The 20,128-nt window shown below is 30.2% G+C and overlaps 2 protein-coding genes across 2 annotated transcripts; both read left to right on the top strand.

Moving 5' to 3' along the window:
- The first annotated feature begins 2,469 nt into the window (after positions 1-2,469).
- Positions 2,470-4,661, top strand: LOC139426908 (uncharacterized). The gene is made up of 3 exons (XM_071187045.1): positions 2,470-2,717; positions 4,123-4,305; positions 4,393-4,661. Exons 1-3 carry the CDS (start codon positions 2,672-2,674, stop codon positions 4,659-4,661), a joined length of 498 nt encoding a protein of 165 aa, XP_071043146.1. The 5' UTR covers positions 2,470-2,671.
- An 11,101-nt stretch (positions 4,662-15,762) lies between these two features.
- LOC139426907 (uncharacterized) lies at positions 15,763-19,145 on the top strand. The gene is made up of 2 exons (XM_071187044.1): positions 15,763-15,786; positions 18,372-19,145. The coding sequence occupies exons 1-2, from the start codon at positions 15,763-15,765 to the stop codon at positions 19,143-19,145; spliced, it is 798 nt and encodes a 265-aa protein (XP_071043145.1).
- The last annotated feature ends 983 nt before the right edge of the window (positions 19,146-20,128 follow it).

Raw genomic sequence — 20,128 nt, 5'->3', positions numbered from 1 at the left:
TTAACATTATCTTCCACGGGTGTTGTCAAGAATTCTAGTCCCAGAAAAATGTTTCATGTGTTCAACATGTGTGTTAGTTTTTATGTGCTGCCAAAGACTAGCTTTGCGAGGCATCAGGGATGTTCCACAAGCTTTGCAAAATGCATTTTTAAATTTGTTTTGAGATAACAACGTTCAAAACAAATTATTCTTTCCCAATTCTTGACGGTATTTTTGTTTCCTAACAGAACTATTACTATCTACGTCTTTACGACTTCTCTTCAGCGTGGTTAAGTGTATTTATAATAGTAAATTTATTTATTCATGTGTTACGAATTAAACAAAACAAAGATATTACCATTCGAATTCTGAAAACAAGAAAATCACCTCAAATAGAGAAATCATTAAAAGACGTTGAAACAAAAATTAATGCAACTTTATTTATTTTGTAATTAAAGATGTTTTTGAACATTCGTTGTTGAAAAAGAAATTACTATCTGACGTTTCAAGAGAATTAGATTTGATTAGACCACTAAAAATGGCCTGTATTATGCTGATAAGCCCTTAATAATTCAAAAGTGAAATAAAGAATTTTTTTCCGCCGTCGATGAAAATCGTCTGCAAAAAATAACGCTAATAATAATAATCGTCTGCATCAGTTTCTCTAAATGCGAATTGAAAGTATTATGAAAATTAATGCAACTCTAATTAATTCTACAGGAAACAAAGCAATAGTTTTTATTCCATAAGTTGTGTTTTCAAGTTAAGTTGTTTTAGAACATTAGAAAGCAAGCAAAAAGAAGGCTGCGCAAAAGCGTTTCAATAGTTGCCGATGTTGATTTACGTTCGAGCTGAAATTACTTATGGTTAAACTTCCAAAAAGTACTGAAAATGGNAGATGTGCTTACTGCAATGTAAATAGAGCGGGTTATCCAAATTTGAAATTGTTTCGCTTTCCTCAAAATATCGAAATGTAAGTAAATAGTTAAGCATTTTCGAAGATTTCAGTATATTAATTTCTAATGATTAATTATATGAACCTATTAGATTAGACAGGCTTAGAATTGTAACTAAATGTGTGACTAATTTATCGTGTCTGGTTTTAATTTAATTTTATTTGGTTTTTAAGTTCTGTATAATTCCATAAGTGCGTTTACCTTTTTCAGTTACTTCTAAATATTCAACATTATCTTTACAATAACATTGCATATTATCATTAAAATGGATATTTATGTTAAAATAGATCTTTAGGTTTACTCTTAAACATAAAAGATCCATTTAAATTCTATTGGATCTACTGTTCAAAGATCCATTTAAATGGATCTTTAATGCGTAAACAACAATTTTAATGGATATTTTATGTTTAAATAGTTCCTTAGATCTCTATTTAAATTATATTTAGAAGTCGCTTTTAGAATTTTGCTTAGAAAATGACTGAAAATCTTTTTATTTAAGAATAAAATACTGTAGAAATTCTACTGAGCAGAAAAAAATCTAATAACATGAATGAAATATAATAAAATTTCAACAATTCAATGAAATTGCATATCGAATACATATTTTCAAATATATATACTATATATTATCATTTAAACGAATATTTTTTGTTAAAATAGATCTTTACATTTATTTTTAAACATGAAACATCCTTTTAAATTCCATTAGATCCATTTAATAGATCTTTGGAAGATCTGTTTAAATAGATATTAATATTAAAGATCTATTTAAATGGATCTTTAATGTTCAAAGATCCATTTAAATGAGTTTTTTATGTTTGAATAGTTCTTCAGATCTCTATTTAAATTGCTGTTTGGAAGTCGCTTTTAGAACTTTGATTAGAAAATAACTGAACATATGTTATTTAAGAATGAAATAATGTTGAAATCCTACTGAACAGAAAAATTTATATGACATTATCTTTGCAATAAAATTGCATATCGAATACATATTATCAAAAATGAAATATAAGATAATGAATGAAATATAATAAAACTTTCCCAGATTTATTCAGTAGTCTTTTTTTGCTACTGCTTAGGGTGATTTGGTGCTATTCCGACAATATATATGGAATTAAATATTTACAAATGAAATTTATGTATATAACTAAGTGCAAATTTATATAAGTATTTTTCAAGAAATATATGAAAAAGATAAATTGGATATTTTAAATTATCTGAAATTTCATAATATATTTGAAATTATTTAAATAGTGTCACGTGTAAAAAGTGTTATTTTATTTATTCATAATATTCATAGAGTAATTTACAGTAGTTATATATTTTTTATCTGTTAGCTTTAAATGTTCCAGTAACACATAGATTTAATTAATTTTGTTATTTAATCACCTAATGAATTGTTTTGTTATGAAATTTCTTTTCTAAATATTTTCTTTAAACACTGCTTTCTTTTTTAAAACTCTTCAATAAAATATTAATACTTAAGAAAAATAATGCATATAATTTATTAATGCCATACATTTTAAGTTCCGTTGTCGAATTAGACAGCATTCTTATTGTCCTATTAGCACTTTAATCTTTATTGTGTGATTTTAGTGTAATTTTTTTTTATAATAATAGGTGCAAGAAATGGTTAGAGAAAAGCCTTATTACGGAATGTTGATACTGACAGACTGCACAACAAATTTAGATAGTGCTCAAGGCATTTTAAAAGAGAAGATTTTGTAACTGAAAAAATGCACAGTCTTCTTCCTACTGCAGTTCCTTCTTTGTTTACAAATAGTAAGGCAAAATAATTTGATTTAATTTTCATAATTTCAGAAATTATCAAACGACTAAAATATATAAAATCATTGATTTAATTGAAAGTTATAAATATAATTGAATTTATTCGCAAAAATTTTTATATCTTAACTTATATTTTTATCATTTGCAAATCCATGCCTAAATTTCTTCTGAAATTAGAATTTTTTCAATAAATGTTAGCTTTTTGAAAATAAAAGTCGAAAATGAAATAATACAATTAAAATTAAATTTTTTATTAATTATGAATTTTGAATTATCTAGTATAATATNTACTTAAATCCAGTTTCTCGCCAACTTAAAGTTATATAGACAAATCGACAGCAGGTCTGTAATGACACAGAATAAAATTTTTCCCATTATTCTAAATTTAGGCATTGTTTTCGTATTTTGTAATCTGGCAAACTAGTTACGAAAGTATTTTAAAATCAATTTTCAAGTTGTCTATAAGTAAAAGGACATTTAATTTCGGTATTCGGTTTTTATGTTACATTTTGTGATTTAATCTGCGTTCGTCTTGAACTTTTCTTTTATTTTGTATTTTTTTGCTTCATATATTTTATTTTCGTTTTTTTCCCTCCTCCTTCTTTTATTTTATATGAATATTTTTTTTGGTTATATTAATACAATTGATAACAAGGTTATATATATACTTTTAAATTAGTTTTGGCTTTTTAATTTCTTTTCTGTTATAATAAATTTTTCTCTGTATTCTTGCTTTATTTCTTCTTCGCAACTTATGTGCAGTTGAAAAAAAATTAATGCAAATATTTAAGTATATTTCATAAATACTGAGTGTGTTTTAACGAAAACTTGCTACATTTTAAATAGAATTATGAACCTCACTTATACACAGTTCTTTAACAACAGTCGAGTATTGTAAGTTAATTATATACAATATAAATATGTTAAGTTGAATATGTAAGTTAAATATAATGTAACAATTGTAAGTTAAAAATATATTTATATCTTTTCAAATTACTTTGTTTGATATTGCTAATTAACTTTTGACACTCACTGCTTTTTCGGAAATTTTGCATCTGGAGAATGATGTCATGAGATTAGGAATAGCGATACAATCATGGTAAATCGAATGTGTCAACATGTCATAAAACTATATTGAAATTCGACATTATTATTAAAATAATTCAAATAATTATAAAAAAATTTGAAATATGCAAGAAAAATAAAACAATTAGAAGAGGGTAGTAATTTTTAAAATTTTGTTTTTCGTAAATGTTTTTTTTTTTATCTGCTTGCAATTTGCAGAAATCTTGAACTGTTAGCAATATTTAAAATTGGTTAACAACATGGGAACTTTCTTAATTAAATGTGTTAAATTTATTCCTTTGGGTATCTATTCATTTCTTTCTTTTTTTTTCAGATGAAGTTCAAGTTGTTGATGTATGCTCGATGCGAAAGCAGTTACAGATAAAATTTAACAAGTCAATGTTTCCAGACTCTGATTTAGAAAGTCCAAATGTCTCCCAATCTTCAGCTATTGATGATTTAGAAGTGGAAGTGAGAACAAGCACTCCTACACGAAAAGCTGAATCTTTTTCTGAAGGTAAATTTTTGAAGACATTACTGATATGTTTTTTTCTGTTTGAGATTTATCTAAAAAACCTTATGTACTTTTCTGTATATCTTTTAGGGAGCAATAAACGCTTTCACTCTTCACCAAAAACGCCAAAGTTTTCTAAAAAGCTTCACCTTGTGTCACCAAAGACAAGGAAAGTAAAGGCTTTGACCAGCAAACTTTACTTCTGCCACAAAAGGTTGTCCTCATTACAAATTGGGAGAAATAATATTATAAGTATGTTGAAGGAATTAAAGAACTTGGTGACACCTGTACTTTACAACTTCATTTCGTCCCAAATAAAGTTTTCGAGTGTCCCTTATGAAAATTTAAGGTATATTTAAAGTTGATTTGAGGTATTTTTGAGGTATTAAGGTTGTTTTGAGGTATATTTGAGGTATATTTAAGGTTGCAGAGAAAACAGAAATAAAAATTATACCTCGTAAAGGTTGTAATTAAGGTGTACGAGGTTGATTTATATATACTTCAGCTTGTTTTGAGGTTGTTTAAAATTCACTTCAAATCATCCAGACTGATAAGGTGATTTTTAAGGTATATCAAGTTGATTTTCTGATACTTGTAATAAAAGAGGTATTTTTGAGGTATAAAAAAATTGACCTTATTTCAACTAACGAGAGTGAGATATTTATTGAGGTATATGAAGTCCTTTTATTTATACCTAAGCTTATTTTGAGGTTGTTTAAAATTCACTTCATATNATCTATTAAAATGCCTGAAGAACAATTTATTTCAAATATGAAGTGAAATTTGAGCAATTTAAAACAGCTTCAGGGTCACACATAGTTTCCTTGTGGAAATTTGATTCAGAGAGAAATCCATCGAGTTGTCAAGAAACTGACTAGGCAGCATGTTGACCTCTCTGGTCTTAGCCGAATGAGCGTGAAGCTCATGTATTATCTGGGTCTGTGGCTGCAGGGCTGTGCTATCTTACAGCATTTGATTATCTACCTTCTTCTGCAAATTTTACTGCAGATTTTTGTTCAAAGGTAGATAATATGTTCGATAGTATAAACTCCAGAGTGTTTAGGCACAATACTAAACCTTTGCTTTCGGCAGTAAGGACAGATTCTCCTCACCTGCAAGTATGGAAGGATTCTCTCCAGGATCTATTTCATTTGAGACGAATGGCAAAGCCATTAAATTTCCAAGTCTTAATGGTTGGAAAATAACTTTGTCAGCGTTCATTGAAATGATTCCGGAGCTCTTAAAGGAAGTTGATTTTGTCCTAATGAATAGGTTTAATCAAGATTGCCTTGAAAATTTCTTTTCTCAGGTAAGTTTAAATTTTTTTTTTTATTTTTTATAAATTATTAAATGTTTATAAATCTAGGAAGAAAGTTTTTTTTGTTGATTTCATAAGATATTGCATTAAAAGTTAGGATTGTAATAATTTATATAAATTAATATAGTATTTTTTAACCCTTTTCATTTTAAAAATAATATTTTCACAAGAGTTTCAACGTTGCCCGTTAATTTTTTTCAAAACAAATGGAAATTTTTCTAACATCTGTTATAGTTACATTTATTTGCCTAGAATTTTTCTTATTAAAAAACTACTTTAAATTTATTTCTTTAAAAACGGGCTTTTTTAATGGATTGCATTTTAAAAAGAAAGATAACATTTTGTTTAATATTAATGTAAACATTTATAATTCCTTAGAAATAAAATACATTTATTTCTGTCTAAATATGTACTTTTGAATATTTTTATAGGACATCGAAAGGGAGGATCAAATGACCACCCGAATCCGATGGATTTCCTGTTTCGAGTGCGCTTTCTGCTAGCAGAAGAAATTTTCAGTATTTGCGGCAAAGCGAATTGTGAGCCATGATAAAAACCTTTTCTCGGTACAAGTCTTGCCAGATGCCTTAAATGCAAGTTTAGTAATTGATGAAAGTTGTGACAGAAGTTTTGCCCAAACCGAGGACAATGAGAAAGAAATTTCCCCGTATGACACAAATAGTGCAGCATATGTTGCTGGCTATCTAGCTAAAAAAGCTTTGGAAAAATTTAATTGTGCTGAATGCAAAAAAATGCTCGTGCAAGACTCAAAATCAGATGTAGATAATGTTTTTATTACCTTCAAAGAATATGAGAACGTGAACGAAGGGTTAGTTTATCCAACCAAAAATTTTACTGCAATAATATGCGATTTCGGAAATAAATTTTCCAAAATATTTAGTGAAACTTCTCACCAAAAAGGCTTAAAAACTAGAATTATTGCTCAATTGAGTTTAACTGATCCGAATACAATTATTTGTGGTGCTCATGATGAAACGTTTAATTACATAGTACATTTATACAGTAAATTAATGATCTATAACAAGGTTAAAGTTTTGACTAAAAACATTAAAAATATTCGAAAAAGTTGAAAAAATTAGCGTAAAATTTTCTTACTTAGAATTCATTTTTTGAAGCATCAATTTTTCTTTCATTTTATTTTCATTTATTAGTAACTGGGAGAAATTTTTTTCAGTGAAATAAAAAAACTTTTTTTTCTATTTATATAAGAAAATAAGTTTTTAATAGATTAAATTGATATACATTGTTAATTAGTTAAAAGAGTATATTATTTTACGCATTTTAATTATCTCCATATAGTTTTTTTTTATTTTCGCTCCGAGGTTTCCTTAATATTTTTTATATGAATTTAACTACAGTATTGTTTTGTGAAAAGAATTTTTACAGAAAAATATTCACTTTGTTTGGTATTNTTCTTTGAAGGTAAATATCTATATTTTAAGCAAATTTTTTCATTCAATTTTTTCTTATAACAAATTTAGTTGTACGAAAAAGATAGGCTGACTATAAAGTAAACCATATGAAAAATGTATTTTTATGCTAATCTAAATTTTTATTCCATTATTATTTGCATCACTTATGAAGTTGTATAGAATTTGTATAATCTAGAATATAGTGCAGGGCAGCATTGTTTTACCAAAGTTTACCATTGTTTTACCTCGGTAAAACCGAGAGCAAATTTTTAAAAAAAAAATCTCTAGGAATAAAATATTTAAAAAAAAAGTTTTTAGGCTTATGTATCAACCAAAGCTAGTTTTTCCAAAAAAATTGTATATAAAGTTAATTATGGCATTCTTTTTAATGCTAAACTAAGGTTATTTTTTTCTCTTTAGTTTGAATAACTTTTTGCTAGCTTTTAATTTTTTTCGCTTTGAGGATTTAGTGATTTTTAAGTGTCTAGTAGTGTTTTAAGAAGAATGAATTTTCGAAAAAAATTTCAAAAAATTAAACAGAAGATTTATAAGAAATTTTTTGTGACAAAATTTAGTGTACAATAAAATTATGCAGTATAAAAAGTAAATCAAGCGAAATGTTGAAATTTTTTCTCGATTACACATTTTCTTCAGATTTTTTTTTTTATTTTTCAGATTATTTTTATCTTTCAGATTATTTTTATTTTTCAGATTTCTGTGTGATCAGGAATTTTGAAATACTATATCTCTGATATTGAGAATGAAACTGCAGTATTTACTTGTTTATTTTAAATTGCATATGTTTATTACATCTGCAAATTTTAGTGTCAGAAATTTGTTGTGCAAAAAAGTTATTTACGATGTTCTATTATTGGGTAGGGCATTCATCCCAAATTGTTTCATTACTGTGTGATCAGGAATTTCGAATATCTCTGAATGAAATTGCAGTATTTATTTATTTATTTATTTTTTGCATAAATTACATTTGCTTAAAAAGGTGACAGATTTTTTAGTTTTGCAAAATACAGTACATGGAAAATATATTGATTTTCGTGCAATTCTTTAGTGAAATAAAGTTCATTTTCTGTTTATTTATCATTAACTTCTAGTGAAAAAATTTGAAGAATTAAGCAGGAGATTTTCAAACAGATTTTAGTATCAAAAATTTTGTTGAACAAAAAAGTTATGCTGTTATAAAATAAATCATGCAAAATCTTTAATTTTTTTCTCTTTAAAGCATTTTTCAAATGCTCAAGATTTTTTTTTAAACATAAGATGCTCTATTATCTGGCGGATTTTCATCCAAAATTGTTTTATTACAGTGTGATCAGGAATTTTGATATGTTAGATCACTATGATATTAAGATTAATTGCAATCTTTAATTTTTTGCAAAAATAGTACGTGGAAATTAGATTTTTGTTCGTTCTTTGAGTTTACAATTCTTTAGTAAAAGAAAGTACATTTTCTGATAATTTATTATTAATTTCTGAAGCTAATTTTTATTCTTATGTAACGCTAGTGGTTACTCGTAGTATTGCCCAGCCCTACATAAATACCCTAATTAATGCGGTTTATGGATAATTCATAACTCAAAATTGATTTCAATTTAGATCAATGTTTGGAAATTCAAAATTAAGTAAGAGATTTTAATGAATTGTATAAGATAAGCATTTTAAAAACAAAGGACAACGAGCGATAGTATAANAAATATTAACATCTGTAAATAGGTTTTCTTTCCAAAAAATTTGCTGTTAATTGAAGTTTTTTATTGAGGAAATGATACTTGTTTCACTTTTATTTGAATTAAATCAAATCAAATAAACTAATAATATTTCGAAATTTTCTTTTCAATTCTTTATCGTGACTTTTTTAAAAACAAAACACGTTTTGTTAAGCTTTAAAAGTCCTCTTGAAATTCAGCAATAAATCTCTATTCCTTCTTCCGAAGCATTAATTTACCTTCTGTGCTCAAACTACAAATTGTACAATGTGTGAATTAATTTGTTGACTTATTGTTATTATTTTTTATTTTTTTAAATTCTGCATTATTTTGGAGGTGCAAAAAAATTTTATGAATGTAGTGACATAAGATATTTTTGTTTGAATAAATAACGAAAAATGAATCAATATTCTTTTTAATTTATGTTATTTTATTTCATAAACTTGTTCAAATATTTATTAATTGTATAAAATGTATGCAATTTTACTTGTGTGATTTTTATTTTATTGAAAAATATATTACTAAAATATGTAGCCAAAAATAATTTGTTTAGAGAAAAAGTTTAATAAATATAAAACAAATTCTGCACCAAGTGTCTTGTTTATTTTTTTAAAACTCTAAGTATATATAATTAAAATTTTTTACATATATCTAGCACATTTCTTATATATATACACACATGGAAAAATAATCAAATCGAAAAAGGGGAAATGAATTTTACTCAATTTTTTAAAGTTTTAATGAACTTTTATTTTTTAATAAAAATTACTTTCGTTAAATAAATATTTACTACTTTAAAATAAATTATAATCCTACTAAATTCGTGAACAGAAGAAAAATTAAAAGCAAAATCGCATCCGATTATAATAAACGGAGAAAATATGATTGCATTGGGTGAAAGTCAAATGATCTGCGCCTGTTCTTCAATCGCTCTTGAAGGTGGCTTTCCTGCTTTACACCTTCAGCGCCCAAGTTGGGAGAAAGATCGTTACGATTTAGCATTGATAGTATAGGAAGTTTCCCTTCTTTACGCGAAGCGTATAAGTTCTTTGGCCAATCTGTCCTCACTTGACGCATGATTGCGATATACAGCTCGTGCTTGAAACATGTCATTTCTTAATGCAACACGTGCGCCGGGATAGCCTGGTCGGTAGGGCGCTGGGCCCATATTCAAGAGGTCGTGGGTTTGCTCCATGTTCCCACAACAAATCAATACCTCTGGGGGTACTGATCCAGGAGTTTCCTTGTCTTCTGGATTGGTTCAAAATTACAAGGACAACAAATCAATACCTCTGGGGGTTAAACCCATGAAATTGGGTCGGCTGTTCAACGACGGTTATAAAACAAAATAAAAATGCAACACGTGCAGCGCACGCCCATTTCCAAAATTGAGAGCATCTCCAATATGATGTACTTGCTTCATAAGATTATAAATTTCATCCCCAAGGATTAAAACTCTTCCTCCTCTCTTTGAGGGCAGGAAATGAAACGTGTACATATCCATTTGAAATTTAAAAAAGATACTGAGAAGAAAATTGAACTAAGAAAATTAATGACGATTGACGATGATATATTAAGACACATATTAGTGCGAAATTCATTGCTTGTAACTTACAAGTAATTTTCCTTAAACATGTACTTACAGACATCAGTACTAGTCACCATTGATCTAGTATTTCGATTTATTAGAGCATGCGCAGCTAATCCGTTTGAAAGAGGAAAGGTATAGTTCACAAACATATTATTGGCGAGATTTTTGACCTTTAGTCTGTTGGGATGGGGGTAAGCACAACAGGTAGTATTTTCGGTGAAACGACTCCAGTTTTGGTTCTATTCCGGATTTTGGTGGTAATAATTTACACCTTTCTTAGAATGGATAAGTATTTAAAACTATAGATCGCTAAAAGTTCAGATTAGTGAGATTAGATTACACCGAAGAACATTTGTTTTTGCACTGATACAAATCTTGCCTAATTCGGGTGAGAGGATTTAAAACCTGAAATGAGAGCCTAAGATTGCTTAAAAATAATTTTTAGTCAATTTTTTGTTTAAATGTAGAAGTTTACGATACAGTCCCTGGACAAATTATTAGACGTACTATAAGATTCTATGCAAAATCTTAATTATCAGATGATACTCTATACAGATTTATTGTTTTTATGCTACTGGAACGTTTGCACTTGTTTACGTCTGCGTATCAATGGGTTAAATTAGGCGATGTATAATATATAGTGTATATATAATATATACTCTTATTTTCGACAGAAACTTTTAATATTTTATATGAAAAATTTATGTTTCTTAAACTAAACTATGACACTTTTTCTTTGAGCATTAGTGCACTTTAGAAATTTCATGAAATCTGGCCTTGTCGGCAAACATAATCTATGTGACGAAAAATAATATGAAATTTTTTAAGATGTTAAATATTTATCCAAAATTAAGCATTATTGGCAGCTTTATATTTTAAACAAAGCCGACCGGCCTGCGTAGCGGTTAGGAAACTGCCCTTGCATCCGAAAGGTTCTGGGTTCGAATCCCGGGCAAGGCATGGATGTTCTTTCCTTCTCTGTACTATCTGTCCTTACTGTGGGATCAGCGTTGGCCCACCTAATATGGTGCCCCTGAAAGAGAGGTCAACAAATCTGCCCTGTAAATGGCTGAATTGACGAAAAATGTTAACACAGATGGGCATTGGGGAAAAAAAAATATTTTAAACAATTTTATTTGATAAAAAAGAATTATCTACTACGTAATATAAAAACATCTTGATAACTTATTTAAATTTAATATTTTGCTTTTAATTTTTTTTAAATACATAGAAAACAATATTTTATTTGCTTAAATAGCATGGTCCGCAGAAGTGGAAATAGTTACGAGTACAAAAAAAGGCACAAGGAGCCCGTTTCCTTTGGTGGAAGACTTTTAACTTCTGATAGAGATGTGGCAAATGCATTTGGTCAAACTTACGCAGAAAACCAAAGAAAAGGATCTTTTGCACTTCTCAATTCAAAACATATTAAAAGGGCCTCTGTGGAATTTGAAAAATCACTGAACAATTCAGACGATGTCCCGGGCATTTTTACAGCCAACTTCACTTCGAGTGAATTGAGCCTGGCTTTTGATCACCTAAAGCTAAAGAAGTCTCCAGGTGAAGACCATATACATGCAGAATTCCTAAGGCACCTTAGTGGAATTGCCAGAGAAACTATTCTTCGCACATTTAACAGTATATGGGAGACTGGTCTTGTGCTTTCACAGTGGAAGCGAGCTGTGGTTATCCCCATTCTAAAGAAAGACAAAGACCCTACGCAGCTCAACAGCTATAGGCCAATATCTCTCACTAGCATCCTCGGGAAAACTATGGAGAGACTAATTATCAGCAGACTAAATTGGTTCTTAGATGATAAAAAATATAATTGCGGAAGAACAGGCTAGATTTAGGAAAAACCGATCGACAACAGATCAGGTTACTTACCTCAGCCAAACTATTAAAGATGCTCTAGATAAAAGACATATCCTTACAGCAGTTTATATTGACTTCAAGGGTGCCTATGACACGGTTTGGAGGGAGAAGCTTCACCAAAAACTGCTTGAAATCGGAGTGTGTGGGAGAATGCTCAAGTGGATAAGAGCTTTCACGGACCAACGCATCTGCAAAATCAGATTTGGAAATGATTTCTCAAAATTTTATAATTTACAAACAGGCCTCCCTCAGGGAGCAGCTAGCAGTTGTGTGCTGTTACATACATAGTGATCTTGTTCCATTAATATAGTGATCTTGTTCCATATTCATTAATGATCTTGTTCCTGCTCTAAACCCTTACGAAAATTTAAGGTATATTTAAGGTTGATTTGAGGTATTTTTGAGGTATTAAGGTTGATTTGAGGTATATTTGAGGTATATTTAAGGTTGCACAGAAAGCAGCAATAAAAATTATACCTCGTAAAGGTTGTAATTAAGGTGTACGAGGTTGTTTTATATACACTTCAGCTTGTTTTGAGGTTGTTTAAAATTCACTTCCAATCAACCAGACTGATAAGGTGATTTTTGACGTATACCAAGTTGATTTTCTTACACTTGTAACAACAAAGGTATTTTTGAGGTATAAATTTTTTTACCTTGTTTCAACTAAAGAAAGTGAGGTATTTATTGAGGTATATGGAGTCTTTTTTTTTACACATAAGCTTATTTTGAGGTTGTTTTAAATCCACTTCAAATCAACCAGACTGATGAGGTGACTTTTAAGGTATACGAGGTTGTTTTTCTTACACTTGTAACAAAAGAGGTATTTATGAGGTATAAAAANAGAGTGTATCAAGACTTCCTTATATTGCCTTTAATAACCTATTGCTGCGAACCACTTATAACAGCAAGCGATCAAATTATTCAGAAGCTGGAAGTTCTACAAAACCAATGTCTGCGACTCATCACTGGAGCTGTTAAAACGACACCTATCGATGCGTTGTTGCTTTTGACCAACACTGCACCAATAAAAGATACCATCGAAGGAAAGGCCCTAATTTTATACGAGAAATTGCTAAGAACCGTAAACAGTTCTTGGGTCATTAACAGACCCAGCTCTAGAAGTCTAAAGACCCAAAATGGTTTTATACAGTGTGTTCAAAAGTCCAGACAACCTTTAAATCTTCCAGTTAAAGTACAGGAAATAATTAAACCAGTAAACCCTCTAAGGGTTTACTGGTTTAATTATTTCCTGTACTTTAGTAAACCCTCTAGGCAATTCGGATTGCCTTTAAACAACTAGTGGCTCTTCATGATGTCTTTGACAGAGTGGTCCTGTTCTCTGATTCACAGGCTGCAATCCAGGCCATAAATTCAATCTCTCCCTCATCTTGTGAAATTCTCCATATCCAGGAATTCGTAGAAATTTTGACATCACGAAGGAAACGTGTTGTGCTCCAGTGGGTACTTGGGCACTGTGGCATCTATGGAAACGAACAGGCGGATTTCTTCGCAAAGAAGGGCGCTGGGCTTCTCCATCTAAAACATACAGAGATATCCTACCACAGTATAAAGCTACATCTAAAACAAGTTTTTAAAAGAACTCTTGCTTCCAAATTACAAGGAAGAATAAAAGCCAAGCGGTGGAAAGATGACCTCCTAAATATCCCTAATGGTCCACGCCGTGAAGTTGTGGCACAGTTTCGACTCCTAACGGGACACGACTGTCTGGCTGAACACTTGCACCGCATCGGTATTCTAAATTCACCTGACTGTCCGCTCTGCAACTTGGCAGAGCCCATGAATAGGACCCACCTCTGCCGCTGTGCTGCATTCCATTCCGGCTCTGAATCGTCGCTTTATTGGCAAGCCAGAGAACTTTTAGGGCAATGACTTCGGTCATTCTATTTAGTTTATTTATTCCCCTGTTTTGTCCTTGCATCTGTTTTCTGTGTTATTTCTTGTTTATGCCCTACCATTGGAAATTAAAAAAAAACCAAAAAAAATTAAATAAATAAAAAAGGCACTTTTTATGCTTAAAATATTTATTAATTCTATACTGTTAGCCCCATCGTCATGGAATTGGTTTTGATAGATTAAGTGCAAAAAACTGCATCGAAAACAAAATCTCATATCAGAGCATAATTCTATGCCTCCTTTCTTTCACCTCTTGAACCAGGTCGCCTAAAAACATGAAACTTTTCATCGGGCAGTGGTGGACTGCGCTCAGTTATTGCCTAAATCCACCCCTAACAGTATGCTGATTGCCCTTCTAGTTGGTTATGCTTCTATGTAGGTCTCTCTACTCATTGACATGAGAGGGGTGCAATTTATAGAAGTCAAGCACTGTCTTGGCAACCGGCTTCCATTTGGCCGAGAAATATATCAAAATATATTATGTCAAGTTATTAAATTTGAGATACTAGTTGGCTGCGCCCTGTGCTCGCTAACGCTCGCCAACTCCCGAAAATTGCTACGCAATCTTCAAATGCACAAAATTCTAAGAATTCAAAACAATCATTCAAATCCATATAAAAACTTTCTTTTTAAATACTATGTATCTTTTTAGTAAATACTATGTTATTAAAATAAATTTGAATTCAAATAAATGACATGTAATTCGTTAAACCTATTAGAAATGTGCTATAGTATAAAATCTTAAAGCGTAACAGCACGACTGAGACTCATTTTTCAATGAATAACTAATAACAATAATAAAATCTATAAATTCGTGATACAAATCAAAAATCGTCAAATAAATTCGTGAAAAAAAGCGCTTTCGACAAAATACTAAAATAGAGATCTATCGACAAAGACTACTCACTTCTGCCTAGCCTAATAGTATGAGATTTTCGCAGCTGATGCTCTCTCTGGTTATTTCAGTTTCCGTTTTTAAAAGCGCTGTATGTTGAGCCACCTCAGCTAGATTTGGCATGTGACATTTTTAGCGGCAATCTTTGGTCGATTTTCTAGCGTTGCCATTCGGGGAGCTGTTATGAAGCTTTTTTTTTTGTCGCCGTGTAAGAGAAATATATACACTCTCTAACAAAAAAATCGACGCACCAAGAAGGAGTTGTCCGATTGAAACGAAAATTGGTGGATAAGAAGATAATGTACAGAATAGTAAATGATTAAAATTTCAGAATAATTGAATAATTTATTGCAGAGTTACAGTAACAAGTTCAATAAGGTGTTGACCCGCCTCTAGCCTGGATACAAGCTGCCACACGGCGTGGCATAGACCGATAAAGCTCCCGAATGGTCTCTTGCGGTATTTCCTGCCAAATTCGATCCAATTGTCGAACGAGGTCATCAACATTCCGTGCCAGATGCAATCGCCTTCCCATGATATCCCAGACATGCTCGATGGGAGAGAGATCTGGTGATGTGGCAGGCCAAGGAAGAGTTTGACAAACTTGCAGACAGTTCATAGCAACACGTGCCGTATGTGGTCTGGCATTGTCCTGCTGAAAAACCAGCCCAGGCCGCTGCAAAAGGAACGGTAGCAAAACAGGTCTTAGGATGTCGTCGACGTACCGCTGTGCAGTAAGTGTACCTCTAATGACGACCAAAGAGGTCCGGCTGTCAGAGGAAATGGCACCCCAGACCATAATGCCATGTTGAGGGCCGGTGTGGCGTGCAATAGTGATGGCAGGATCCCCCCTCTGCCCTGTGTGTCTCCAAACACGTCTTCGATGATCGTCAAGACAAAGTTGGAAGCGGGATTCGTCGCTAAAGACTATACGTCCAGTCTGCATCATTCCAGCCATATCTGTTCAAAGCATTCATGCATACGAAATTTTGAAGCAATCGGATGATTGCTTCTTGGTGCGTCGATTTTTTTGTTATTGAGTGTATATATAGATTGCAATCATTATTAGATTTACAATTAGGATAAAATACATTTAAAAATGCATTATTTAAGCATTAAGCGAACTATTCTTGCAAATTTAAAAACTGCTTTAAAAATTTACTCTTTTTTTTCCTTAATTATTTTTTCCCACATATATTTATGGATATTTTTATTTCGCGATTTTTCTCACTAATTTGGCATAGGACATTATTTATGCCATTAATTAATAGATACTATTTTTTTTTTTTTTTTTTTTTTTTTTTTTTTTTTTTTTTTTTTTTTTTTTTTTTGAATAAGAAGAGTTCTCCTCATACGGTAACTTACTACTTATCATTTAAAAAATCTTTTCAACATTTTTATTTAATGATAATTTTAGGGCAAAATGCATAGATTTTATGAGAGTAAAACCATTAGTTTAAATATTTTTTTATAAATCTGAGTGTTTGTATAAATCTTTGCTTAATTTATAGAGGACAGTTAGTTAGATTTAACAACCTTAAGAACAATTTTTTTTTAAACAATTTTGTTAATTTATTCTGGGATGTATAGCTATGCTTAAGAAAACTGATGCTTAAATATTTTTCTAAATATATACTTTTATATGCATACTTTTTTTTAAATTTTAAATGTGCACCTTTCATTTAATTTATGTTGCTTTTAAGGAAAACATTAATATAAAGTCGAACTATTTTGTATATTTTTCTTTTTTTTTTTTCCTCGTTTGAAATGATTTTTAATTCTTTCTTCTTTGTTCATTGTAACTTCGTAGTAAATATTTGATTCTAAGCATCCTAAAATTAGTTTTCTATATATATTGAAAATCAAATTTTTACTACAAAGTTACAAAAAGCAAAACAGAAAGAATTAGTTCAAAATCATTGCAAATGAGAAAAAAATGGACGAAATAATTTTATTTAATTGTTTTTCTTTAAAAACATCATAAATTAAATAGAAAATTATACTGAATTTCTAAGTTTCTGATCGCTTATGTTAGTGTTAGCACAGTTTAAATCACTTGATTCTAGTCATGATTAAAATCGTAATTTAAATAATTTGAATTTTTTTAAAGAAATCACAAATTTAAATCAGCTGTAATTTAAAAAAAACACTAACTTAAACGAACATATTTTTTTAACATTAATTATGAATTAATTTAGAAAAAAAATATTAATATAAGTTTTAAATATTTTCATGCAGTATAATTAATAAATAAATTTTTTAAGGTAGGAATTTTCAAAAGTCTAATTTAATTGATAATGTATGTTTATTAGGGAAGTGATTTGTTTACTACGAAATAATAAAAGGCATATGTATTGAAATTACTATATTATCCCTTTTATTATTTTATTAAAAAATGCATTAATGCAAATCAAAAGTGATTTTTTTTAAAAAATAAATCAATAATTTTAACAACATGATGAAAAAATATTAATTGAAAAAAATATAATTAAAAATATTTCTATACAATAAAATAAATAAATACATTCTCTTGAGGGCTATTTCTTTAAGTCCGATTTTATTAATAACGAGGATTTCCTTACTAAGAAACATCGAAAGTGATATGCATGTAAATTATTATGTTTCTAAGTAGACTATACCTGAATAAATGTGATATGAATTTTAAACAATAGTATTATTAAAATCTTTAATCAGATGCTTTCAATGGTAAACTTTAAAAAATCCAATAAACTTTATTTTAGAAAAAATATCCGATTCAAATCAAATATACACGATTTTGGAGTAAACAAAATAATGTTTGCCAACCATGGCTTCTGGTCAGAGTTGTAGTCATTGACTTTTTAATGTGTTAACGGTAGAAATTCCAAAATTTTACGTGGAAATCTATTTTTTTTTTTTTTTTTTTTTTTTTTTTTTTTTTTTTTTTTTTTTTTTTNGACTGGTTTAAAATTCATTAAAATCAAAGTTTTAAATATTAAAGTAAGGTTTTTACAATGTAATTAAAATTTGTTGCTGCACCCAGAACTTTTACTTTTTAACTAATTTATGACGATAAGTTGGCAGAACTTTTTAACCAACATTCTTGAAAGAATTGCATCGGTCAAATTAAAATTTAAACCGATTTTCAGAACTATAAAAGCTCCTTGTCCCCTTAAACTGATCAAAAAAAAAATTTTTTTTTTCATAGTGAAAATATAGTTTGCATCTTAAAATTACAGAAATATCAAAATTTACAACATTTAAAAGCCTTCTTTTAATTGAAAATTACCAAAAGATTTAGGAACACTTATTGACATATTCCTGTGGTTTCTTGGTGAAGCTTAATAACAACACCATTTATCAACACTGTGCTAGACTTAATAACGATGCAAGTGTATACCCCGCAGAACTCACTGCCATCAAACTTGCAATCACATGGGCAAACGCTAAAAATATTAATGCATTTAATTTATTCTCTGATTCTAAATCCTCGCTGCAGTCGCTGGAAAACCCAAATCCGAATGACCCACTTGTGGAAGAAATTAAGAACATGGTCAAATATAAAACATGCTGTCTCAACTGGGTAAAGGCACATTCTGGGGACATTGGCAACGAGAAAGCTGATGCACTTGCCAAACAAGGCACTCTTCTTGGCGGGATTGATCACTATAATCCTCTTTCAAAACCACAAATCAATTACAGACTGAGGCAGGTAAGCAACGCAATCTGGCAGGACAGGTGGTCAACCACAACAAATGGGAGACATACCTATATCTTCTACCCAATGGTCAAGGAGAATAGACTCTCCAGCGATTTCTTTCTTAATCAATTTCTCACAGGCCACGGAGTTTTCGGCGAGCATCAAGCTAGGTTATTCCAAGCTACAGCCAGCTGTAAATACTGTGGAAAATATCAATCTCTTAAACACCTAATCGGCGAATGTGACAAATTCCGGACACTCCGAGGAAATCTCTTTCGTAATATGAACGACTTGACTCTTTGGTTCCGATCTAACGCACAAAAATATGCTATCACTGAGATTATTAAACGTACCCTGGTAGATATAATGAAACCAGACGATCTCATGGACCCTCTTCATATGAATCAAATTTAGATCTTTGCACCTAATTAACATCTCTCGGGGTTGCATAGCGACCACCTGCCCTGCCACAAACAGCTAAATGCTCTTAATGCTTTCTTTTAATTCTACTCATTTCACTTCATTGCTATTTATTTGTTTTTAACTTTGGAACCCTTTTGGTTCAATGATATTTTATATTTTATATTCTGGAAGCCTGTTGGTTCAATTTCTATGTTTTCAATGTTTTATTACGTTTAAATTGCTTTTGCTTGTCTAATTTACCTTTTGATCCAATGTTTTTAATGTTTACAATCTTTCACTTACCTGTTTACCCTCTTGGATCCAATGTTATATACTGTATTCTTTTTCAGATTGCTGTTGATAGTAATAATCAAAGATACTTAAGAAATCATGTAATGCTAGTTCAAATACGTTTCTATTCAAATCTAAGGCATACAAGTCATTGTCAACTAAAATTACAGGATGTCAACTAAAATTTAGGATAAGCATTAAATATTATTGTGTTTATTTATTATTCATTTATTTTGTTTTATTATTCATGTTTATCATTGTAAATTCTCATCTTCTTTTGTTTTCAAACTGGAAATTGTTTTGTATCCTTTTGTTGATCAATAAATTTTCACCCCGGATGCCCCCGTTAGGGGGCGGGACGGGGCTGAGCTTTGAATATTGACATATTCCCCCCTCCCCCCCAAAAGCACTGGCAAAAAATATTGGCGAGATTGGCGTTTTTATCAGACAACGTGGAGAATTACAAGACATCAAACATTTACTCTGCTACTGCCGTGAATTCCAGACACACCGTGGTATTAAATTTCATACAAATACAACGGAACATCAACATTTTTCCAACTTGGTCTGCAGAACTACTATAAAGAAAATCATTCCCAGAAAGCATGTAAACCTTATGGCAACCTCGTGTCACAATTTTCTTCTCATTGTCACGAAATTGTTTTCACTAAAAACCTTTTTTCAATAAAGCAAAAATATTGTAG

The sequence above is a fragment of the Parasteatoda tepidariorum genome, chromosome 10 (assembly GCF_043381705.1).
Source record: "Parasteatoda tepidariorum isolate YZ-2023 chromosome 10, CAS_Ptep_4.0, whole genome shotgun sequence".
NCBI classification, from domain to species: domain Eukaryota; kingdom Metazoa; phylum Arthropoda; class Arachnida; order Araneae; family Theridiidae; genus Parasteatoda; species Parasteatoda tepidariorum.
Note: the sequence above shows the minus strand (reverse complement) of the source record. Positions and strands in the feature narration are given on the sequence as shown.